The 26,780-nt window shown below is 39.6% G+C and overlaps 2 protein-coding genes across 2 annotated transcripts in view; one reads left to right on the top strand and one right to left on the bottom strand.

The window, feature by feature from the left end:
* The first annotated feature begins 6,947 nt into the window (after positions 1-6,947).
* On the top strand, positions 6,948-9,380 carry LOC121400503. The gene is made up of 2 exons (XM_041583712.1): positions 6,948-7,251; positions 8,296-9,380. The coding sequence occupies exons 1-2, from the start codon at positions 7,144-7,146 to the stop codon at positions 9,076-9,078; spliced, it is 891 nt and encodes a 296-aa protein (XP_041439646.1). The 5' UTR covers positions 6,948-7,143; the 3' UTR covers positions 9,079-9,380.
* A 4,967-nt stretch (positions 9,381-14,347) lies between these two features.
* The window catches only part of XB5951253.S (provisional ortholog of Mov10 RISC complex RNA helicase S homeolog), a 111,418-nt gene continuing 98,985 nt past the window's right edge, over positions 14,348-26,780 (bottom strand). The window contains exons 19-22 of the mRNA XM_041583711.1: positions 24,226-24,357; positions 19,689-19,777; positions 18,386-18,504; positions 14,348-15,157 (exon numbers count right to left, since the gene is read on the bottom strand). Coding sequence (XP_041439645.1) covers positions 15,093-15,157; positions 18,386-18,504; positions 19,689-19,777; positions 24,226-24,357 — 405 coding nt within the window. The 3' untranslated portion in view covers positions 14,348-15,092. The remainder of the gene's footprint in view (positions 15,158-18,385; positions 18,505-19,688; positions 19,778-24,225; positions 24,358-26,780) is intronic.

Here is a 26,780-nt window from a genome sequence, read left to right as displayed (position 1 = left end):
CCACAACCTCACTGTCCTCACTGTGAAGAACCCCCTACGTTTCTTCAAATGAAAGTTCTTCTAGTCTAAAGGGGTGGCCTCTGGTACGGTGATCCTCTTTATGGTTAAAAAGGTCCCCTGCCATTTGTCTATAATGTCCTCTAATGTACTTTTAAAGTATAGTCATGTCCCCATGCAAGTGCCTTTTTTCCAGAGAAAACAACCCTTGACAGTCTACCCTCATAATTTAAGTCTTCCATCCTTCTAACCAATTTAGTTGCACGTCTCTCCAGCTCATTTATATCCCTCTTAAGGACTGGAGTCCAAAACTGCACTGCATACTCCAAATGAGGCCTTACCAGGGACCTATAAAGAGGCATAATTATGCTGCTCTTAATTGTATGCATAACACAGAAATAAGAGGTCAGATTCAATTCAGTGAGAATAAGGTTTATCACAAGAAAACTCATGGACGAGATTCAATTTGAGATGAAATTCAATTCAGAAAAACTTATCTCACTGTTTATCACGTGAAAACTCTATTGAAGTCTTTGGGGAAAAAACTGGAAGTGAATTTGGTGAAACTTTTTTTCTCCTTGAATTGAATCTTGTATATGACTTTTGACTTGATAACCCATGAGAACTTTTTATCACGGAATTGAATCTGGCCCAAAGTCTGGAATGTAATAAATTGCACAATGAGCATTATTGCAAATTGTGCATTTGTAATCAGATTTAGCAATTTAGTTAATTCCATTTATGTGTTTTACATAATGCCCAGTGACTGTAAAACTAAAGCATAGAAGTAGTAAATAGTAATAAAGGGAAGTGTAGCAGGAGAGCAGGAACATCTCTCTCTAGTCTCCTGATATTGTTTTAAATGGATTAAAGCTCCCCAGTGTCTTCAGCACTGCATTGCTTCCCTCAATCTCTATTCAATCCTATGTCTGTGGCTGTATAGGGGACTAATTAGCAGCCTATTGCTGGTGTACAATTCCTTTTTTCTAGAATAGCACTAGGTGTAAAAAGTTTAATTAGTATTTTTTATAAACAAGTAAAAGCAATAAAAGTGTATTTTATTCCATTTAATATATAAAAGTTGCTTACTGTAAACATAAAATAGGTGACAAAAACATTTGCCTTTAGGGATGTCGCGGACTGTTCTGCGGCGAACTTGTTCGCGCGAACATCGGCTGTTCGCGTCCGCCGCAAGTTCGCGAACGTCGCGCGACGTTCGCCAATAGGCGTTCGCGTCAAAATCGTTCCACCATTCGACCATTCGGTCGCTAAAATCGAACAATTTTCGTTCGATTCGAACGAAAATCGTTCGATCGAACGATTAAAATCCTTCGATCGTTCGAATCGAACGATTTTCGGATGTTCGAAGTTCGCAAACTGTTCACGAACTGTTCGCATTTTTTGCCGGTGTTCGCGAACGCCGTTCGCGAACACCGGCAAAAAATGCGAACAGTTCGTGAACAGTTTGCGAACTTCGAACATCCGAAAATCGTTCGATTCGAACGATCGAAGGATTTTAATCGTTCGCTACATCCCTAGCCTTGAGGGAATATTAGCATTTGTAGGGAATATATCATACACATCTTTATAAAAAGCATGTGTCCTGCCATACTGATCTGAGGCAGGGAATCTTTCTCTAAAACACATAGGGGGTTATTTATCAAAATCTGAAAAGTTCTTCCCCTATTTATCAATACATTTTTCAAAAAAATTCTTGTGCAGGAGAAAACTCAAGAAAATCATGAAAAAATCTGCATCATGAAATTTTCAGTTTTTGTCACAGAAAAATGCAACTTTTACGGATTTGACGCCCAAAACCTCAGAATTTTTCACATTTGATGCCCGAAACCACGAAATATTTGGATTATTGTACCCAGCACAGATCAGGATATCAGCGGGACATCTGCCATTGACTTCTACATGAACTTGGCAGGTCTGAGTTGGAGTACTTTTTATTTGAACTTTTAACACCATCAGAGTTTAATAAATCACAAAAAAATGGGAGGTTATTTTTCCTATGAAAAAATTGCGTTTTTCACCTTTAAAAGTCCAACCAGAAAAAAAATCAGACTTTAATAAATAACCCCCTTAAAGGAGAAGGAAAGGTTAAAACTAAGTAAGCCTTATCAGAAAGGTCCACCTAAATATACCAGTAAACCCTCAAAGTAATGCTGCTCTGAGTCCTCTGTCAAAAAAACACCACATTTCTTTCCTGCTATTGTGTACTCATGGGCTTCTGTATCAGACTTCCTGCCTTCAGCTTAAACCTCATTGCCCTGGGCAAGAGCATGCTCAGTTTGCTCCTCTTCCGCCCTCCCCTCCCTTCTCTACTGTAATCTGAGCCCAGAGCAGGGAGAGACTCAGGCAGGAAGTGATGTCACACCACATTAATACTACAGCTCCTATCCTAAACAAACAGAGAGTTTCTAGAGCTTTTTACTCAGGTATGGTAAAACATTCTACAGAATAAATATAGCATTCTAGCTTGCACTATTGCAGCTAATCTATTGGCAATAAAATGCCTCTGTAGCTTTCCTTCTCCTTTAATCATTAGTAACAGGTACAGCTGAGAATCTGAACGTTTTAGGAAGAGCTAAAGGCATATTCAGAAAAAATGTTGGTAGAAATGTTGTGTGAAATCTATAAAAAAAAATTATTATTTAAAAAAAGTGGAGATATAGGTTTGTGAATATGGCATAATCCCTAACAAATCTATTGCCACTGGTATTATGTCTCACTACCTCTTTGGGATCCCTAATCCTTTTTAACCAGTGACATTCTTTTTCCCTGAAGGATTTAAAGGTTGGAGGGACAAAAGGGAAAAAAAATCACATTCCTCACTTCCTAATAGTCACAATTTAGGTAAAAACATTATTTTCACTATCACTGTAATCAGCACTAACAAAATAAAAGAGTGTGTATTTCCACTGTATTTCTACTGCAGATATACTGTATATTCAAAGTACATGGGTGACACCATCTGGACACACAAGGAAGAACTGCATTGTTTTTCTTACACTGCATGTTCTCAAGAATGCAGAATGTGAGAATGCTTTGTTGTGACTCCCAAAAATTACCTTCTATTTATATCTTTTTACCCACTTCCTTAAAGGAGGAGAATTGGTATTTACTTGGGGGTGCCAAAAACTTACCTGACACCTTGGCCAGTGCTCCTATCAGCAGAAAACTGCACCAGTCCAGGGGTTCTTCCAGTGAGCACCACGGATCGATTGGCTTCCTTTTTTTCTTAAATTTGCGTGGGTGCGCATGCGCAGTAGAGCAAAAAGCCAAGCTTTAACGAAGTCAGCTATTTTGTTCTACTGCACATGAAGCCGATTGATACGCTCGCTGGAATAACCCCGGACCGGTGCACTTTTCTGCTGATTTCAGATAAGTTATACAATCACTTGGGGGTACATAACTTTTGGCATCCCCATGTAAATAGGCTTAAAATATGAAAATAAGTTGATAAGCATTAGTAACTCGCATGAGACAAGTTTTTTTTTTTTTTTGACGAGCGCTTCTTTTCTAAACCTCAAAAATTAATAAATAGGCCTTTGCGCGCCGATTCATACTATCAATGCTTATTAAAGTTGTTGTTCACCATTAAATTAACTTTTTGTATGATATTGAGTAGTGATGGGCGAATTTGTCCTGTTTCGCCGAAAAATTTGCGAATTTCCTGTGAAATTCGAAAAACGTCAAAAAATTCCTGAAACGCAGCCGGCGTCTTGCATCAGTTTTGCAAAATGTATTCACCGGCGCCAAAAAGTGGGAATTCGCAGCAAATTCGCGCCTGGCAAATAAATTCGCCAATCACTAATGTTGAGCAGTGATCCCCAACCAGTAGCTTGTGAGCAACATGTTGCTCTCCAACCCTTTGGATGTTGCTTCTAGTGGCCTCAAAGCAGCTGTTTATTTTTTAATAAGTTTTGGTTTACAAGTTTTGGTTGTATACTGCAACAGAGCCTCAATGTAGGTTGACAATCCACGTAGGGGCTACCAAATGGCCAATCACAGCACTTATTTGGCACCCCAAGAACAATCTTCATGCTAGTGTTGCTCTCCAACTCCTTTTACTTCTGAATGTTGCTCACGGGTTCAAAGGTTGGGGATCCCTGATGTAGAGAGTGATATTCTGAGACAATATGCAATTAGTTTTCATGTTTTATATCTTTACGTTTTTTGTCAGCAGCTCCCCAGTTTACACTTTCAACAATCTTGTTGCTAAAGCCCATATTACCATAGCAACCATGCACTGATTTGAATGAGGGACTGTAATATAAATAGGACCTGAATAGAAAGATGAGTAATAAAAAGTAGCAATAACAATAAATGTGTAGCTTGTTAGACTTTTTTTTTAGATGGGGTCACTGACTCCCCCATTTGAATGCTGGAAAGAGTCAGAAGAAAAATGCAAGTAATTCAAAAACTAAAAAAAATACCAATAGAAAAGTTGCTTAGAATTAGCCATTCTATAACATACTAAAAATTGAAATTAAAGGTGAACCATCCCTTTAAAGAGTATTTAATTATATACACAGGGATGGCATCTCTCTGTAATTTGGAAACCCAAAAGTCTTCTAAAAATAATTTAAACATTAAATAAACCCAGTAGGATTGTTTTGCCACCAATACAGATATCTTTGCTGGGATCAAGTACAGTATAAGGTACTGTTTTATCAGTACAGATTTTATCAAATGATTTGATGAAAAAGGAGTTTATGGAAGAAGGGCGTCCCATAATTCAGAGCATTCTGGATAATGGGTCCAATACCTGCATTTGTTTTTCTACATTTCCCTATAGTTATTTCAAGTTTTCAGTCTGTATTCACATCACTTTCTCTTTTTCAGGCACATATTTTTATTTACTTATCCAGTGGCATAACTAGATTTTCCTGGGCCCCACAGCAGATTATTTTTCAGACCCCCCAGGTTGACCAGTTTTACCAATATATTTTTAAATTGTATATGAATTAGGAACTCATGGGGCCCCTATACCTCCTGGGCCCCCGTGCAGGGTCTATTTCCTCTATAATTATGCCCCCAGTTTCTTGCAGTGTATAAATACACTGAAAACTCTTTTCATATAAATACACATTTCTGGTGGAGTTTGGAGTATAGAGACAATTCTTAACTTCTTGTCTGCACCATATAAGAACTGTACATTTAATCTGCCGCAAACATATCAATTGTGGTAATTGGTCCATTATAAGGTTGTGGAACTTGAACTCTCTGAAAGATCTATACCATTATTCTACAAAAAACAACAAAGATAACTGGCAATATACTGCTCCCATGTTTTTGGACTATTTTTGGGCTACAGAAGTGGCGGTTCCACCTTTGAAGGAGATATGTTTTTAACTTTTTTCTGAAATTAATTTGGAAACGGCATAATGTCATGAACTGTAGTCAGAAGTATATATGAATTTATAAGGTTCCCTCATTGACTATTTTTTATCTATTTTTCTTTTTATGGTTGTATTTATTCACTGTTTGTAATTGTTATGAATTAGTAGACTGGCTAGTCTGATTATGAAAATATACTGGTGTGATAAATGAAAGACTATACATTATAATTCCACTCTGTGTGTTTTCAGGTTTAAAAATCCTGTCGGATCAAGGACCACATTGGTTTGTTGATGTGGTCCTCAATCCAACCTCCTGTATCCTCCTTGTTGTGATCCAGGTGGGCATATTGGGGAGAGATAAGGTTGTTAAGCGACCTCACCAAACGATCGGATATCTGTATGTATGACCACTGTCCATACAAACACACAAATCAAATTGTATCAGATGATTACAACTGATAGTTGGGTCCATATTTTCTGCTTCTGTCACTATTAACATCTAGTGACTGAAAAGGACAAATACACGGCATATATAACCTACTAAATGGGTCACATTATTAGCAGTGCATCTAAATATAAGTCATTAATAAAGAATCAATTTACACAGTGGTGTCACTGTGAATATTTCTTTGGCAAATGCAATATTACAATTAACACTTTCCAAATACTAAAAACAGTACTTAGCAAATTAGCACTTATTTAGCTAATCTTTAATTCAGCACAAAACCAGAATAAATATTTTCCCTTTCATTTACAGATTTATTCTGTTTTTATTCTCAAGGGTCACAAGGAAACTTCGGGCGACTTCATAAAACGAATCGTGCCAAGTGCCATCCCGCTGGCGATTTACAATTTAGCCTGCAGGAAGGCAAGGGGAGATTTGTCGCCGGGCGACTAATCTCCCTGAATCTGCCTTTGTGCCCTGACCCTAATGGTGATTATTGATTTAGATAGATCCCTATGACGCTGGACAAATCACCCAGAGGCCCATTTATAAAGATTCTGATTTGAGTGGTTTATGAAACCACAAAAAAGCTCACTTTACCGAAACCATGAATGCCAAGTAATTATTAAAACAACCTAATATAAAAAGCACTAATGAAAAAAAGGAAAAAGAATCCAAATAGGTCTACAAAAACCTCAGAATCCTCATTTTCGTGAGATATAAATAAAAGCATAGAAAAAAAACCACTGGACTCAACAAGGAAAGAAATACTTTCCAACTGAAAAAGGACAGCTCCGTTTGACTCAGTGGCGTAACTACCGAGGAAGCAGACCCCGCAGTCGCAGGGGGGCCCGGAGGTACAGGGGGCCCGGCAGGGGCCTGCTTCCTCAGTATGTGCAACCAGCCAGGATCAAAGGGAAATGGTGCTGGTGATCCGGACCTCTGCGGGCTTTTGCCACTGAAAACCTAACTCTTTTTGGCCAGAGTGACAATGTTATAGTCTCCTGCCTCAGTTCCGCCTAAAATTTAACAACTTTAAAAAGCATCCGCTACGAATGCAAGGCGTGTGGGAGGATTGGCCTTCATGAGCTCCTGTAGCTCATGTCTGACGCATGCGCTGTATTCAGTTGGGAGTGATGCTATAATTTTTCTTTTTAACTTCTGAGAAGGTGGAGGGCAGGGAACTGTTGCCCTTACCTTGCCACTGTTTTATTTATGCAGGTTGGCAAGAAGGTTAAGGGTTAAGTACAGGACCGAGGGAGCACAGTGAAAACAAGCAGGAGTATGGGGTGGGGCGAAAGCAACGCAGCATGTCGGGTTCAAGATAAGGAGTGAGACAAGGAACGGAACATGTGGTGCCATGAAAATGAGACAAGAAAAATGCTTGTAGAAAAGAGTAAAGATTTTTGCAGAGACAGGGCAACAGCAAGAAGAAAGAAAAAGGCATATCCAGTGCAGGTACTGATAGTTTTGCTGAAATCAATATAAGCTCCTATCAGCTTTCATCTGTGCTGGAAGTTCGATTTATAGTTAGTTAATTGGAGTAGGCCCTGTCAACTGACCAGAAACCATTCTGGGGCAGAGATCATTAACTATACTAGCTTTTCTATGCTACTTGTGTTTTTGTTGATTTCCACCAGAATTCATATTTTTTCTCAAAAAAAAAAAAGTGTGTGAAAAGAGTTTCTTAAAAAAAAGTATATACAGGTATGGGATCCATTATCTGGAAACCCGTTATTTAGAGAGTTCCAAATCACAGCCCATTGACTCCATTTTATAGAAATAATCCAAGTTTTTTAAAATAATTTCCTTTTTCTCTGTAATAATAAAACAGTAGCTTGTACTTGATCCAAACTTAGACATCATGAATCCTTATTGGAAGAAAAAAAAAAGCCTATTGGGTTTATTTAATGTTTAAATGAATTTCTAGTAGACTTAAGGCATGAAGACCCAAATTACAGAAAGATCTCATCTAGAAAACCCCAGGTCCCAAGCAGTCTGGATAATGGGTCCCATACCTGTACAAGGTCCATGGGGGAAGCCATATAATAAAAGAAAATCATGTGATATGAAAGAGTTAATTTAATACTGTGATGAGGTCAGGGGAAAGACAGAAGCCAAATTTACTGCCCCAGATGATCAAGAGAATCCAGGGGGGCTATTAATTAAACAGAGATTGCAGGTTGAATGTTTCAGAAAAGACTTTCAAAACCAGTACCTACTGTAATTGCCTGTATTAAACAGTACATGTAAAATGTGGTTAAAGCTTGGCAGCTGGGTAATAAGAGAATGGGTGCTGGTACCCAGACTCTATCTCCTTATACTCCATTATGGTTTAACGGTAATTTGTCACAACTCCTTACTGTACCTGACCCTCAACTGTGGGCCTACTACAATGTGAAATATCTGGGTGATTTGTATTTGGACAATACCCTCTGTTCCTTTCAACAACTTAAGGACAAATTTGACCTACCTAATGGTATGCTTTTTCGGTATTTGCAGTTGAGGCATGCTCTCACTCAACAATTTCGGTCTGCTGACCCCAGGATTGAACTTTCCCGTTTGGAGACCCTTGTACGTAAGGAGCACCTACCTAAACCACTTTCTGCGATATACTCTCTATTGCGCACCAGTTACCAAACCACAAGGCGGGATCTGCTGCAGAAGTGGATTGTCAATATTCCGGATTTAACAGTGGAGCAATGGTCCTATATTCTGGCTAACTCTCTTACCCCCTTGATAAGATCCAGGGACCGACTTATCCAATTCAAATATTTGCACCGTGCCTATTATACCCCCTACATTCTACATAAAATGAATCCGGCTTTCCCGGATAAGTGCAACAGATGCAATAGCCCTAATGCTGACTTTTTTCACATGGTATGGGACTGTGCCCAAATTCAACACTTTTGGGCGGAAATTGCTGATTATATTACTCAACTTATGGCTATGCCAGTGGAGTTCCATCCTGCTGTTTTACTCCTAAACTACCTACAAGATACTACGTCCTCACGCTCTGAAAGGACTCTGCTCACTTTTCTCCTGTTCCATGCGAAACGGGCAATAGCCTTAAAATGGAAAGACGAGAGTCCTCCTACCCTATCTTTCTGGATAGCTCAGGTGGAGCAAACGTTGCCTGTTTTGGAACAGATTTATTATGCAAGGGGGTGCCCCACGAAATTCAATAAAATCTGGACACTTTGGATATTGCGCAACGAAACATATACAAATAGAACTGTAACTGTTCCCGCCCAACCAATGGACTGGCTTGTTGCTCCCAACTAGACCCTAGTTGACTTGCACCAATTTTTTTTTTCTTTTTACCTGTTCTAATTATTTCCTTTGCAGGTTGGTCCACCCCCCCCCCCCTACCTCTACTCTGTGCTGCTCTCTCTTCCTTACTTTTTCTCTCTTTCTTTGCTCTTGTCACTTAATTCTATGTTGGGGATCCCATGGTTGTTAATTAAAAATGGCTTACAGAGCAGCTAAATGCAATATACCTGTAACAATTTTTCTCCGGTCAGTACTACATTTTGTATGCCTCTGTAAGTTGATCTACAAAATAAATACCTTTTAAAAAAAAAAAAAAACAGTACATGTATAGGATCCATTATCCAGAAAGCTCCAAATTACAGGAATTGTCTACCATAAACTTAATTTTAATTAAATAATTCAAAACATTTGTTTTTTCTCTGTAATAACAAAACAGAATATTGTACTTCATCCCAACTAAGATATAACTAATTTTTATTGGTGGGAAAACAAAACTATTGGGTTTACTAAATGTTCAAATGATTTTTAGCAGACTGGGGTACGCAGTTCCAGATTATGGAAAGACCCCTTATCTGGCATACCCCAGCCCCTGAGCATTTTGGGTAACAGGTCCTATACCTAGGGTTTATCTCTCCTTTAATAAACATGGAAATAGCAAAATGGTTTTGGCTTAAAGTGTTTGAAACTCGAAAGTATTGGTGGGCAAGCCTTAGTATAATAGTGGGTGCTATGTGTGCCGAGCGTACCAGCCCTCTACTTTTTTGATCCCAGTTCAAGCACTGGCTGTATTAGAAGTGTGTGCTCTTACCGGCTGCAGTTTAAAGAAGTTTCAGGGAGCTAAGGCAAGAGCTTTTACACAGAGCTGAGGTAGGAGAAATTGCATTGCTGCTATGTGAAAAGCTTTTTGTTTCCATGGGTAAAAACACAATCACTAAAACACAACTGTTATTCCTCACTGTTCAGTAAGCATATCTCCCACTATTTTTTACAGAGGGGGGCCCTGAAAATTTCTTTGCAGGGGGGCCCTGGCATCCGAAGTTACGCCACTGGTTTGACTCCTACATGACTTTGCCAGCTTTTACGTGGCAGTTTTCTATTAGTGTTTTTCATGTTTTTTTTTTAATTTTAGGGGCAGATTTATCGAAGATCGAGGTGAATTTTCGAATAAAAAAATTCAAATTTCGAGCTATTTTTTGTGTATTTCGACTAGGGAATAGTCCAAATTCGATTCAAATTTGAAAAAAATGCTAAAATTCTAATATTGAAATTTATCATGTACTGTCTCTTTAAAAATTCAACTTTGACCATTCGCCATCTAAAACCAAATTGCTGTTTTAGCCTATGGGGGACCTCCTAGAACCTATTTGGAGTCAATTGGTGGCCTTTGAAAAATATAAGTTTTTTGGGAAAAACTTTGAATTGAATTCGATCAAATTTGCTATTCCGTCGATTCGTACGTTTTGAATTTGGCTGAATGCGGACCTATTCGATCGAAAACCGACCTATTCGCCCAAAAAGAAAAAAAAAACCTTCTACTTCGGTTGGTCTTTTTGAATTTCAAAATTTTTTCAATTCGAAATTCGACCCTTGATAAATATGCCCCAATTTTTTACCTTAAAAATAGAATTCAGGGAAACAAAAAAAAATGTAAACATTAGTAATTCGGCTCTTTATTCTTCTGGTGTCCCGGCATACTTAGCTCTCCCATAATTGCTCCAAAAGTTGTAGACTTTTGTAGACAGTGGGAGAACAGGGGAAGAAGAATTTTCCTTTGTTGTCCCCTTAGGCCTAACTGTCCTGGCCTTCCACAAATTCAGACCTATGAAATTATGCTCTTTAGTTATGTATGCATAAGGTAACATCTTACATGTGTTATCTTGAGCAGGGATGGGCAAATTTTTTTGCCTTGTTTCGCCATGGAAATGACGCCCATAGACTTGTATGGCGATGTGCGTAAAAAAATTTTGCCGCGCGACAATAATGGGCTATAATGTTAAATATAGTTAAAGACTATAATGGGCGCCGGCGACATTTTGCCGGTGGCAAATTTTTGGTGGAACGAAACGGGTCGAATTCGCCCATCCCTAATCTTGAGCCCCTTTTATAGTAAATATATAGAACGATAAACTACTGTATGTCTTGCCAGTAATTTGCAGGGTAACACTGGGACACTAACAGATCCCAAGGGGCAAATTTACTTACCTCCGAATTTGCGCCAGCGGTGCCTTTGCCGCACTTTGCCAGGCATAGATTCGACAGGACTGCGCAAATTCACGAAGATCCGAAGTTGTGCACAAGTTACAGATCGTTTGCAAAGTTGCACTAGCGATGTTACGATCAGCGGTTCGAAGTTACGCTATCGATCGGAAAATTGCATACAGCGTGCAGTTAAAGTACAATGGCCGTATATGCAGCAGAAAACACATTACACTACACCAGGGGCGTAACTACTGGGGGGAGCAGGGGGTGCAACTGGGCCAGGGCCCGCATCCCCACAGGGCCCCCGGCAGATCGCGCGCGCTGCAGCCGGCTGGAGTCGGCTGCAGCCACAGAGGAAAATCACACGGATGAGGGTGGGGGCGGACCCGGCTGCACGGCCCGCCCCCACCAAGTTCCGTTACTGCACTACACACTACTACACAAGGCCAAGGAACCTTAATAAATGTATTCTAATCTCCTACACATGTGCCCACAGTATAGTTTAGGTGCCATATGTTATCAAATGTAGGGGGGAAGGAGGGTACTCTAAAAAAAAAAAACCGCTCTTTTCCACCCTATAAAAAATAAAAGACGCCCGCGTTTTTTTGGGACCATCCTTATCTACTCTATTGCACTTCACCTGGTCTGAGGTGGCAAAGTCTGGTGCAAGAGGTAACGTTCACGAAAATCCGCAAGTTAGTGAATTAGCATAGTTACATCCCTTCGCCATAGCTCAACTTGCCTGGCGTAAGGGTGCGAAGTAGCGCTAGAGTAAGTCCACTTCGCTAGCGAATTTACGCCAGCACCTGTTAGTAAATTGGCAAAGTTGCAAAATTGGCGAATTTTCGCTAGCGTTAGCCACTTCGCTCTTTAGTAAATTTGCCTCTAAGCCTTTTCTAGGTGTGGGTTTTGGAAATAAGTGCCACCACTTTTTCATTTCAAGTTCCACTTGGAAGGTTAACCTTTTGACCAGGGCATCCCTTGAAGGTGCAACCTTTGGCAAGTATTGTAACTAGTGTTTTGTGGTTCCTGGTGCAATACTTGCATCAGATCATGTCTAGTGATGGGCAAATTTATTTGCCAGGCATGGATTTGCGGCGAATTTTCGGATTTCACCGATGGCGAATGTTTTTGCCAAACTAAATTTATTCGGATGCCCATTGACTTTAATGCATTAGGGCAAATGAGTCGCGCGTATAAAAATTGGTGCTCATGTTGAAATTGTCACCCATTGACTTCAATGTGTTTCATAAATGTTTTGCTATTTCGCAAAGTGGGACAGATTCGCCCATCACTAGTCATGTCTCCCTACAGTATTGCTATTGCTCGAGATGGCCTTATTCTGTAGAAAAATGGTTAGTTGCCAGTGTAACCAAGTGCAGTTTGAGTTCAACAATGCAGAGACAATGCAGCTGGTCCTTAGGATACACAAATAGTGCTTGACTGTGAGTGCTATATTTTATATAAGGCATCCAAAAGGACAAATATTAGGTCACTTTTTAGTTTTGTCCGGTTACCCAAAAAAAAAAAATTCAATTCAGCCAAAAAAAGTTTGTCACAACATTTGCAGGCAATTTTGCTTCAGAAAGCGAAAAGTCGCCAGCCTTTTTTGAACTTTGATGCATTTTCAGCTCACAGGATATGATGTAAGTGACAGAAGACTGAGGAAGATCTAGCCACTTCGCTTTTTAGTAAATTTGCCCCTATGTCTTCTGAACACACCAATTTCAAATATATATAGTTTTATGGAGATGTTGCCCATGGCAACCAATCAGCCATTAGATTTAAACAGCCACCTATAAGTTAAGGTGGCCATACACGGGCCGATAAAAGCTGCCGACAGACCGTGTCGGCAGCTTATTGGCCCGTGTATGGGGGCCCCCGACGGGCTTCCCCGATCGAGATCTGGCCGAAAGTCGGCCAGATCTCGATCGGATGGGATTAAAAATCCCGTCGGATCGCGGCCGCATCTGTTCGTTGATGCGGTCCCGCGATCCGACCGCCCGTTTGGCGAACGCTAGGATCCGATCGTTGGGCCCTAGGGCCCACGATCGGATCAGCCCGATATTGCCCACCTCAAGGTGGGCATATCGGAGGGAGATCCGCTCGTTTGGCGACATCGCCAAACGAGCGGATCTATCCGTGTATGGCCACCTTTAGAAAACAAAAGCAAAGATCTGATTGGTTGCTATGTGCAACATCTCCAGAAATCTCTCCAGATATTTATCTCCAATGTTAGTAAACATGCCAATATAGTCCTTGAAATTATATTTTGTTTATATTTCCTTAAAGAGCAGATATCACAGAATCCCACATTTTCATCCTGTTGTATAAATCATTATGGCTCTAGATCATAAGCCCCAGTAGCAGCACCCTTAATTTATTTTAAATACATAATGATGATAAATCTGACAAACAAGTGGATTGCAGTACCTGCCTATTGTGTGCAATACAAATGCACTTAGGGCACTGAATTCCCAAAAGATACAGAGTCTCTAGAACAGAAAAATGCTATTTAAAGAACCTTAATCTCTTAGAAAATGGAAAATATGGAAATTTACTTCACCAGACTTTAAATGAGCTTTCATCAATTTTGTATCTTTATATTTTCCTCTGTGTGATTAATCATGGAGGTTAAATGGGTTCTTCACCTTACAATTACTCGAGTAAAGGTCCCCATAGACGCAACGATTCTTCTTGCCGAACGACCGATTTTAGGGAAGCCCGACCGATCCTTCGAAATTATCGTGCGGTTAGTGGTATTCGAACGATCGTACATCTTACGATTTTTCGGCCGACATCTGTCGGGAAATTGATCGGCCAGGTCAAAAAATCTTTGTCGGTCCCAGTGCAATCTCTCTATGTTTGCAGGGCCAAGCAGGCAGCTCCCCTTTGTTTTCCTGGTAAATTGGTCTTTTTAGTTGATGGTAGATTCGTACGATCGTACGATCGTTCTGAGAAGATCGTGGTCTCACGATCAGGATCTGATCTTTTAAAAATCTCAACATCTATGGCCAGCTTTACAGCCAACACTTTACAAACATATCACAATGGTTAGAAAAAAAAGCCTCTAAAATTTATATTTCTTGACAGCATTTATTTTGTGGATTAGAAAGCATTTTGACATTATACTATAGAGGTACAAAAGGCAGTTCACCAATTATGGCTCAATTTCCTTATCATTTTATGCTATCCTGTAAGTACAATAATTTTGATTCATTTTAGCAAAATAACTGTAAATGATATATAAGAAGCACAATATATTTAGCAAGAAAAAAAAAGAATATAGTGTACCTCTTGCAAGAAAAGTGTTCTGTAAAAATATTCTTAACATTTCAAAAAATGCTAAGTAGTTCTACACATTATGTATAAAGCATCTTTCATTGATTTCTACACTGTCAACAAAGGTAAGGTTAAGGCTAACAGTCAACTATTGAACAAAAACTACATAAAGCAGATGAGAACAGGAATTGTATCCTTGAAATGAGAATGATATTGTGTAAAAACGCTTCCTTCTGCATGTTTGTTATATAACATGATGCTACTGCCAAGGATATGAAAAATCATAATTCTCTTCAATGTAAAGGTATTTTTGAGAGTTTTATTATCAGTACGGGTGGGAAACCCCTCTTGTTTTTGGCAGTCATTCTAGATACTCGTACACTTATGATAAGAGCAGGCATCACACAAGACAAAGAAACAATTTGTGTTTGTGCTTTGTTAATATTTACTACTGCTTATAGAGATGTCTGTGACTGAAATGAGCTAAGAAATATAAGACATTTTTCTGAGTGAATGAGTCTTTATACTGTAGGAAAAAGTAGAATTCAGTGGTCATGCCTCCAAGCTGGTTCAACTTGCTGATGCAGATGACTCTCTCCAGTTTCTTCTCCTGGGGTGAATAAAATGTACATGGTTGAGCAAAAACACAGTGAAATATTTATACAAGGTCATCCGACCTCCTCCCTCTTTGGAAATATTTTGTTTTTACAATAATCTTGATGTACTCTATTTGTTAATACAGTTTGCTTGTTTGCTCATACGTATACCAATGCTTAAGTTTCATCTGTTCCGGAACCAGGGTACTAAATGAGCTTAGCTCTGTGATTGTCACTTCTTAATTTTTCAGGATACATTGAGTACAGGTACAGTGCCAAGAGACTTTCAAATTGCTAATTTGATGCCGCTATTCAAAAATGCATCCTGTTCTCGGCCTCAAAACTATAGGCCGGTTAGTTTGACGGCAGGAAAGGTTTTTGAAAGTTTATTAAAGGAATTGTTCAGTATTGAAATAAAAACTGGTTAAATAAGCTGTGCAAAATAAAAAATGTTTTCAATACAGTTAGTTATCCAAAAATTAAATCAATAAATTATAAATCTATAATCTAACAACATAACAGAAAAGAACGCTACTTCCTGCTTTTACCAGGTAGTAAACAATCAGTGACTTGATGGGGGGGGCACAAGGTTCATAACTGTTTGCTTGAATGTGAGCTGCATGCTAACAATCAATTGCAAACTCACAGTTATGTCCCATACGGTGCCCCTTAAAGTCGCTGACTAACTCAGATTTAGAGAGCTACAAAGTAGGAAGTGGCTATTATGTTAGACATCCAGTCACTACAGCCTTTATAGATTGCATTTTGGCTAACTAACTATATTAGAAACATGTTTTATTTTGCACATCTATTTAACCAATTTTTATTTTTACACTGAACTGTTCTTTTAAAGGAGAAGGAAAGCTATGGAGGCATTTTATTGCCAATAGATTAGCTGCAATAGTGCAAGCTAAAATGCTATATTTATTCTGTAGAATGTTTTACTATAACTGAGTAAACAGCTCTAGAAGCTCTCTGTTTGTTTAGGATAGGAGCTGCAGTATTAACGTGGTGTGACATCACTTCCTGCCTGAGTCTCTCCCTGCTCTGGGCTCAGTAGAGAAAGGAGGGGGGGTGGGGAAGAGGAGCAAACGGAGCATGCTCTTGCCCAGGGCAATGAGGTTTAACCTGAAGGCAGGAAGTCTGATACAGAAGCCCATGAGTACACAATAGAAGGAAAGAAATGCAGTGTTTCTTTTGACAGGGGACTCAGAGCAGCATTACTTTGGGGGTTTACTGGTATATTTAGATGGACCTTTCTGATAAGGCTTACCGTATATACTCGTGTATAAGCCGACCCGTGTATAAGCCGAGGTACCTCATTTTACCAACAAAAACTGGGGAAACGTATTGACTCGCGTATAAGCCTAGACACAACTAAGACCCTTTATGCTACAATCACTACAGCGCAAACGAAATCACTGAAAATGTGCCCCCCCCAGTGGATTTATATTACAGATATTTTTCAGCTGAGACAAAATATACTTTCCACTAGCAATTATACACACATAGACACACATATACTTTACACACACACTCTTCCCACAAAATAATCACACACACATACTATACACACAAACTCCCCACACATATACTATATACACACACAAACTCTCTACCCACACCATCATACACTATATACCGTACACACACTCCCCACACAATAATGACAAGGCTGATAACATACCGGTATGTTAATGCAGAGCTGAGAAAGTTTCTAATACCGGTAGTTGTTTGTGTCGGACACAGATTGCCAGGGGCTGCTGAGGTCGCTCTCCCCAACTCTCCGGCTCCTCCTCCCCCATTGGCCGGAAGGTGAGACCCGGCGGCAGCAGCTGGAGACGAGGGAAGAGCCGCGGAGAGACACAGACTCTCCCGGCGGAAGTGGAGAGAGCTGCGCAGATATGGCTCGGAGCAGAGAGAGGTGAGGCAGCCGGGAGCACGAGGCAGAGGCGGCCGGGGATCGGGTGTAAATTGCGGGGAAACACGAGGGGGGCGTCCGGCTGCTGCTCGAGCTGTGGGGCTTCCAGGGACTCGGGCTGAGGACTCGGGGGTGGCGCCTCCTGAAATTTACCGGTGAGGCAGCCTTCCTACCGTATTTCATCTAGAAGAGGTACCCGCGTATAAGCCGAGGTCAATTTTTTCAGCACTTTTTGGGTGCTGAAAAACTCGGCTTATACGCGAGTATATACGGTACTTAGTTTTAACCTTTCCTTCTCCTTTAAGGGATAAGATATTTGGCTTCATTGCAAATAGTAATACTATGAATTTGTCCCAGCATAATTTTATGTACAACAGATCTTGCCAGACTAATTTAACTTCCTTTTATGAGAAGGTGAGCAAGGACCTCCATTCTGGGATGGCAGTGGATGTGATCTACTTGGACTTAATTAATGCAAATTATACACTAAATGGCAGTGTGTTTTTATTATTTGAGAAGGATCTAGGCGTTGTCTAATTCTGGGCAGTGTCATTCTGTGGCTACTAAAGCAAATAAAGTTCTGTCTTGCATAAAAAGGGCATAAACTCAAGGGATGAAAACATAATTTTGCCTCTATATAGGTCCCTGGTAAGGCCTCATCTGGAGTATGCAGTGCAGTTTTGGACTCCAGTCCTTGAGAGGGATAAACATGAGCTGGAGAGAGTGTAGAGACGTGTAACTAAACTGGTTAAAGGGATGCAAATTATGAAAGTAGACTGTCAAGGGGGGGGGCATCATTACACATTATAAGTACATTAGAGGACATTATAGACAGATAGCAGGAGATCTTTTATTACCCATAAAATGGATCACCGCACCAGAGGCCACCCCTTCAGACTAGAGGAAAATAACTTTCATTTGAAGCAACGCAAGTGGTTCTTTACAGTGAGGACTGTGAGGTTGTGGAATGCACTGGCAGATGTTGTTTTGATGGCAGATTCTGCTAATGCCTTTAAAAGGGGCTTGGGTGATTTATTGGACAAGCATAATATTCAAGGCTATAGTGATACTAAAATCTACAATTAATATAAGTATGGGTATATATAGTTTATGTGAGTATGTGTATGAATGTGTGCTGGGTTTCTTTTGGAGGTGTTAAACTTGATTGACTTTGGTCTTTTTTTCAACCCAAATTAACTTTGTCACTATGTTGAAACAGTTTTAACACTTCCAAGAACTCGTATCACTATAGAGTTCATTATCATTGCCTAATAACCTATCTACCATACAGTTACATGGCACAGTATATTCGATTCCTTACCTGGTGGAGGACTATTGAGATTCAGGTGACCGAATAGTCCTATAATATTCTCATGCAGATCTTTTGATTCTATCTTGAAGCCACGGTAACCTCCAGAATCACTGCAATAGTTCAAAAACCTGGACAAACATACAGTATGAGAAGACAATAAATCGGTAGGCTTGATACATTTTTAAATGTTTAACAACGCAACACATGTTTCTAAGTGTTGACACTGACAAATTGCCATGCTACATTTCAAAATCTAAAGACACTATACTAGTGATTTTTGGGCTGGGCTGAAACCTGCGAGACCCTCGAGTTTACCCAGGATTAGGGACGACTTCCACACAAGATTGTCAAGTCGCATATGACCTTACTCCAGCTTCCACCTCTGGTAGCCTCTATTCATAGACATGAGCCTGCCCCTCCCCCTTTCATTATGTCAGGGATGGGTGGGTTGGGCATGGGTCTACAGAGCGGCTGTGCTGTGTCTCGGGAAAGGTCTGGGTTGGAAGAGCTTGGATAGTGTTCAGGTTCAGGGAGGTCCGGGTAGGTTTCAGTTCGGGAGGGCTCAGGAAGGGTATGGATTGGAAAGGCTCAGGTAAAGTTTGGGTTGGAAAGGCTCAGGTAAAGTTTGGGTTGGAAAGGCTCAGGTTAAGGTCAGGTCAATTTTTTTTGTCAACCCGAACATCACTACTCCATACAGATTGCAGACAAATAATGAAAGAGATAAAAATCTTTAAGCTTTACATATAGATACTCTCTGTAAGAGCTATGTATGTGGTGTTTTGCATCTCAACCATAAAAGCCACTTACAGTGCTCCCTATTGCTATCAAAACTTGCAGTCTTCCAACCAAGTTGCCCATTGTTGCAGCATTCAGGTTCCTTGTATTAGTAAACACACATTTAAGAATGCTTCAGTGTATCATACTAAAAATGTGGATACTAGGGAGTCCCTCCTGGTACTCCTTTTGAAGGGCCAAAAATATTTTTCCCCACCAGAGGTGTAGGCTAATAAAGTCTGCACTCCAGTTGGGGGTAACCCCCTGCTAGAGCTAGGACACCAGCACCGGGAGAAAGCTCCCAGTTCGGGCAATCTTGTCGGAGCACATGCCACAACTTGCTCATTATGCGCATAAAATGGAGCATACCAACAATGACCAAGGTAAATGTAAATGTATCAAGGTATTTATTGGTTATGTGGGTTCCATTTTCTGCCTTAGGTGTTGTGTGACCTCACAGGTGCATGCTACAGTGAAAAGACATACATTCTCTCTGAGGCATATTTAAAAACAATCTCTATGGCTGTCATTTACTTACTGAGACCAGTGGGGGTCCTGGCCAAGTACTACAGGATTTCCCACTAAAATCAAGAGTGATTTTGCTCTTGTAATAGCAACATTAAACCTCTAAAAGCAAAGGAAAAAATAAGAGATGTTAACAGACAAGCAGGTTTTGCAAGAATTTACGTTCATGTCACAGTGTAATGTCACACTAATGAAAATTAATTTGGGCTTTGAGTCACTAAATAGTCCATACCAGTCCAAGAAATACACCCATGAATAAATGCAACACATTTTAATTTTGAAGGGTTAAAAATCATTGTTCATGTTCATTAAAGACCACATTTTTATGCGATATACAACTTACAGAGCTAATGTGACTAAGGGCAGGCCTAATACCCATTCAGTATAGGTTTGCAAAAACAACTGAATTATTGCCTGATAAATGAATAAGGTAGATCCACAAATACAACGTAAAATTAATTATCTGCACCACACAGTGAAAAGCAAATCTGCCCTTCAATTTTAACTATACTATACTTTTCATGAAAGTATTGTTTTATACTCATAAAATTCCCATGAATTTAGTCATTTTCAATAGGGATGTAGCGAACGGCGGAAAAAATGTTCGCGAACATATTCGCGAACTTGCGTCAAAAAATGCGAACGACGCGAACCCCATAGACTTCAATGGGAAGGCGAATTTTAAAAGCTAGAAAAGACATTTCTGGCCAGAAAAATGATTTTAAAGTTGTTTAAAGGGTGCAACGACCTGGACAGTGGCATGCCAGAGGGGGATCAAGGGCAAAAATGTATCTGAAAAATACATTGTTGACACAGCGCTGCGTTTTGTGCTGTAAAGGGCAGAAATCACACTACGTCACTCAGGTGATGTTTCTGGACACGGAATGTGAAAAAGCTCACACAGCTAGGTGGCCTAGTTTTTAAAACCATAATTATACAAAAAAAGACAAATCCGGCTCTGAGTGTGTGCTTAATAGTCATAAACACGACAAGGTGCGGGTATCGATTCAATACTGAAAAGCTTAATGCAGACTTAGCCCCGCTCACCGTGAACAACTGTTGGTCCGGGTGCACCTGCCACGGACCCTACTCTTCAATCTTAACACCGGGCTCTTCCCGTCCGCTAAACAAATGTTGTAAGTAAATCTTTGGAATCTTACCCTGCACGATAGGTGACCCGGGTGCAGCCAGCCCCGAGTCCGTCACTAGGAAGGAACGCCAAAAGTCCAACAATCGATGTGCAGGCCGCGCACTCCTGGGTATGAACACAGATCGCTCGTCTCCAGATTATTTAAAAGGTAAATACTTTATTTAAGACATACAATCAAATAACTATGGCGTCTGAGGTCTGACGCGTTTCGTGACTCACTAAAAAGTCGCGTTAGTTATTGTTGCATGATCGCTTTGTGAACAAGTTAAGATAAAATGGTTATAAGATTTTTTACTTATACGTCTCCAAATAGCAGTTATTATATCTAATTATATCAAATTACATTTCTAAATTATGGATTAAAATAAATCGAATGTCACATTAATGAAGTACTGTAATTATCTAAGATATGAAATATATATTATATGGTTTTTGTTTATACATTATATCAATCAATGAACTTATTTATAGGATTATCCCTATTTTCAATATTTGTCTTATATATAACTAACGCGACTTTTTAGTGAGTAAAAGAAAGAATGTTTTAATGACTTAATTAATGTTCAGGTGTGTGGGGGGGATTTAAACTTGGTGTAATGTGACAGGAAATGAGGTCTCTGAGGAAGTGCTTTGTCACGAAACGCGTCAGACCTCAGACGCCATAGTTATTTGATTGTATGTCTTAAATAAAGTATTTACCTTTTAAATAATCTGGAGACGAGCGATCTGTGTTCATACCCAGGAGTGCGCGGCCTGCACATCGATTGTCACACAGCTAGGTGGCACTTGGTTAAAGACTGGGCAAACAATGCCTGCAAGGGCAACGTATACAGTAGTGGGTACGGAATATATTATTGCTGCTGTAAAAACATCACTCAGGTGATGTTTACGGACACGGAATTATTATTGTTATTTAGACAGAATGTGAAAAAGCTCACACAGCTATGTGGCACTTGCATACCTCCCAACTGTCCCTCTTTTGACCACTCAACCCCCTGTCCCTCTTTTGTACTGGAAAGTCCCTCTTTTCTCTGCACTGAACAGCCAGAAAAAAAACAGTTTCTAACTTAATTAGCTTTTGGCAGAGAGCTCAGAACAGCTAACAGGTGCAAATAAGATACTTTGTAACAATTTTGACTCTGGTTGGTGCTGGTAGTGGTGAACTACTAGGAGGAGCAGCACACCAGTCCCTCTTTTCTCTGAACTGAACAGCCAGAAAAGAAAACAGTTTCTAACTTAATTAGCTTTTGGCAGAGAGCTCAGAACAGCTAACAGGTGCAAATAAGATACTTTGTAACAATTTTGACTCTGGTTGGTGCTGGTAGTGGTGAACTACTAGGAGGAGCAGCACACCAGTCCCACTCCCCAACACAGCTAGACTAATAGCACTGGGCTCTTATAGTAGCAAAGTAAAAAAACAAAAAAGAAAATAAAACCAGTCCTTACAAGGACTATTGGGTTACAGGCAGCAGTCAGCAGATGAGATCAGAAGCAGTGCCCACAGCAGCTACACACAGAGCACTGCAGTAGAAGGTAGATTACTAGTCAGCAAAGCTACCTAACCTAAAATGTCCCTCAAATCCCTGCAGAGTTCTGTCCCTACAATACAGAGCAGTATCAAGTAGATTACTAGCCAGCAAAGTTACTATCAACTGTCCCTCAAATCACTCAACAGCTCTCTCCCTACACTAGCTCTTCCAAGCACACACAGGCAGAATGAAAAAACGCTGCAGGGCTTCAGTTTATATATGGAAGGGGAGTGGTCCAGGGGGTGTGGGGGTAGTCCAGGAGGGAGAGCTTCCTGATTGGCTGCCATGTATCTGCTGGTCTGGGGTGAGAGGTCAAAAATAAGCGCCAGCTAAGGCGAACCCAAATTGGCGAACGTCGCGCGACGTTCGCGAACATTCGGCGGACGCGAACAGTCGATGTTCGCGCAAATTAGTTTGCGGGCGAACAGTCCGCGACATCCCTAATTTTCAATAAAAATGTTTTCAATAATGTTAATTTTGTAATGTTTAGTTCTATAAATAAAGGGCTATACTCCATGTTTTCATTGCATGCGTTTAACACATAACAGCCTAGTGACAGTACTATGACTATATACATAAAAATACAGAGCTTTAGGCCTGTATAAACAAACACAGTACACTGTCCATTTTATATAATGTTTATATACCCTTCATATGCCAGGCAATGAATAATAATGCTACTTTTGATAAACACTGATGATTGTACAAGGAACAAGTTAGGAGTGATTGATTCAGTAAAATATAGTATACGGTTTGGAATCTGTTATCCAGCATGCTCAGGACATGGAGTTTTTCGCATACAGTATATTTCCATAATTTGGATCTTCATACCTTAAAGTAGTGATCCCCAACCAGTGGTTTGCGAGCAACATGTTGCTCACCAACCCATTTGATGTTGCTCCCAGTGATGTCACTTATTTATGAATTCCTGGCATGGAGGCAAGTTTTAGTTGCATAAAAACTAGGCATACTGCCAAACAGAGCCTCCTGTAGGCTATCAGTCCACATAGGGGCTACCAAATGGCCAATCACAGCCCTTATTTGGCACCTCCAGTAATTTTTTTCATGCTTTTGTTGCATCCAAACTTTTTATATTTGAATGTGGCTTATGGGTAAAAAAAGGTTGAGGACAGCTGCCTTAAAGGGACAGTAACACTGAAAAATTAAAGTTTTTAAAGTAATGAAAATGTAAAGTCCTGGTGTGTTTTTTCAGAAACTCTACAACAGTTTATATAAAACAAGCTGCTGTGAAGCCATAGGGGCAGCTATTCAAAGCTGAAAAAGTGAAAATATTGGGCAAGGAAATACAGCAGTCTAAAAGTTACTTAATTATGTGATTTACACGATGACGATGTTGGGTTTGACCAGGATATTTAATGGTGTTAAGGTGGCCATACACGGGCAGATTTTATCGTATGAAATTACTAATTTTAGCACTTTCTGATAAAAGGGACTACTTATCGCTACATTGATGGGGAATAAACAATCGTATCATTCCCACAAAATTGTTCCAACAGTCGAACAGGGTTTAAAAATTTTCGTCATGAAAAAATTAAATCTCATAGTCAGATAAACATTGTTAAATGTTGTTCGCTGTGCATGCCTTTTGTGAAAGTTAACAAAGGAAAAGACCACAACCGGTCAATATATGTGAGATCTTGCAGCCCACACGACAAAGATAAGACCAAAGTGTCCTCACATATAATTTACCTTGGATGGGTGAATCGTGAAAGAGATCATTTAGCTGACGGAGCAGCGTCAAAGTCTGTCAATGTATAGCCAGCTTTAGGATCATGCTGTATGTGTTAATGCAGTTCTGTTGATGAAGCTGAACATTTCCTTTCATTCATTCCCCAAAAAAATTCTCTTACCTTAGGGTTCTTTACAAAGCCAAGGCTAAAGACTTCATCAAATGTGACAAATTTTTTGCTTTCGTTGCTACGAACTGTAGATACAATGATAACTTTTCGCTCCTGGCCTTGAAATTCTTCCACTGAGCCAACCTATAAAAAAAAAAACAGGAACCAGTTGCAAGGAGTGATCTTTGTAGATTTTGTTTCAGTCAGTCTGTATTAGCTTTAATATGAATGTGATGAGCTTTAGGTGGTCTGTTAGTTCTACGATGCTGTGACGTGCTATATACCATATATAGAAATTGTATATACATTATCGAGCAGGTACATATTGATTTAATGTAACGTTTAATTTTACACAATGATTTTGATTTTTACTCCAGCTGACACAAAACTAACGGAGAAAGAGTTGTTTTGAGAAAAACCCAACACATGGAGACTAAGACACAGTGCTGGGTGAGAAAAGTCGATTGTGAGGAATTGGAGGGACACCCCTGGATAGGGATCTATTGGCTTGATAAGATATCTCACGTCTAGATCAGTGATATAACTTTCAAAAATAACAGTTATTTATTGACTCTCTCTCTCTCTCTCTGTCCTAATTTCCAAAACATATTAAATAGCTCTGTGCAAGTAATGGTTTTATCATAAGCACCCTAAAAAGGATGTGTATTTTAAAGGGCACAAATATAAAACATTTCTGAAAGTAGTGACAGGCGAATTTATTCGGCATGCGCAAATTCGCGGCGAATTATAGCGAAATTGTGTGAAAATTCATAGGTGAAAATTTTTTTACAATGGCAACATTTTTGACTCTGACGACAATTAAGCAAGAGCCCATTGACTTTAATGAGTGTCAAATGTTGGCGGCAAATTGACGCCTCCAGCAAATTTCTCGTTTTGCTAATTTTTTTGCCCGGGACGGGACAAATTCGTCCATCACTATTCTGGAAGTTTCTGGTAATTATGAAAATTGCAGACTGCTGTCACTTGGTCTTTATATTTATGAAATGTGTATTTTTAACTATTTAGCCTAGGTTAAGGACCTATAGGAATCAGTATATGTAAGGTTTTAAATTGGGCATTTTTAAATTTATTAGCTGAACTGAAATATTTAACATTTTCATTATGAAATTATGACTATGCAACAGACACACATTGGGGCACATTTACTTAGCTCGAGTGAAGGAATAGAATAAGAAATACTTCGAATTTCGAAGTGTTTTTTTGGCTACTTCGACCTTCGACTACGAATCGAACGATTCGAACTAAAAATTGTTCGACTATCCGATAGTCGAAATACTGTCTCTTTAAAAAAAACTTCAATATTCAAAGTATAAGGATTTAACTTCGACAGTCCAATATCGAGGGCTAATTAACCCTCGATATTCGACCCTTAGTAAATGTGCCCCATTGTGTTCAGAACAATGCTTCACATCTAATCGTGTGTTTTATATTATCTCAGTTGATTGTGAGGCACTTCTAAAGGTGAAAGTGTAAAAATAGTAATAACAAAAAACATATATATGCTTGCACTTGTTTACAAGTAAAACTTCTTGTTAACTGCACATGATTGGGATTTCTTTTGTTTTTCTATATTGAGTGTTTGTAGTAACAACACATTCTATCATCTTAGTAGTCACAACCCTGAGTGCTACTACCATGGCTGGAACCAAATTGGCCTTCACTTGACACATTCTCTATAGTTTTTTTTCCATGCCTTTCAGGTTCCTTTGCAGCTTCATCAGGCTTACAAGTGGGGCCAAAAAGTTGGTTCTTGTGCACTAATATTAATAAACTTTGTTTTTTTTTTATCATTCCTGTGTTAATCCAAACTTTTTTTAAACTATGCATATATTTTTGCTTTTGTGCATTCAGGCATATAGATACTTGATAATATATTAATCATATATTTGATAGAGCTGACGCTGCACTTCATGAAGAACTGCCATAAATTACAGAAATCCCTTTTCCTTAGATACATATAGTTGCTTACTGTTGTGTAATGGCTGCATGAACCTGCTAATAAAGCACTGTTATACTCTACTCATCCTCGGCTACCCAAAACATAACAAATTGGCGACAAGATGTCTCTTCTACCTCTGCAGCAGCCTGCATCTTTTCTTCCAAACCCTGGTGAGCCTACCATACCTTTTTACTGCTTGGATCCATATGTTTGAAAATTACATTATTGCTGCTGACCAAGGGGAGATTTTTGCTGCTAGAAAGCATGCTTTACTTATTCACTGCCTGGGAGCAGAGGGACAGTGTATTTTCTATACATTACCATTAGCTGATGAGACTTATGAAACTGCTCTTACTGCTATAAAGAACTTTTTTGTGCCAAAAGTAAATGGACAACGTAATGGCAAATCCACAGAACAATTTGTAGCAGCTTTGAGAGTGTTAGTTGTTACCTGTGAGTTTGGGACTCTAACAGATAAAATGCTAAGAGACCAAATAGAGGAAAAAACAAACTCACCTCGCATTAGAGAGAGACTGCTCCTAGAGCAGGATTTAACCCTTGCAAAGGCTATGACAGTTGCTAGCCAAATTGAAACAGCAGTGGCAGA

The sequence above is a fragment of the Xenopus laevis genome, chromosome 2S (genome assembly GCF_017654675.1).
Source record: "Xenopus laevis strain J_2021 chromosome 2S, Xenopus_laevis_v10.1, whole genome shotgun sequence".
NCBI lineage: Eukaryota > Metazoa > Chordata > Amphibia > Anura > Pipidae > Xenopus > Xenopus laevis.
Note: the sequence above shows the minus strand (reverse complement) of the source record. Positions and strands in the feature narration are given on the sequence as shown.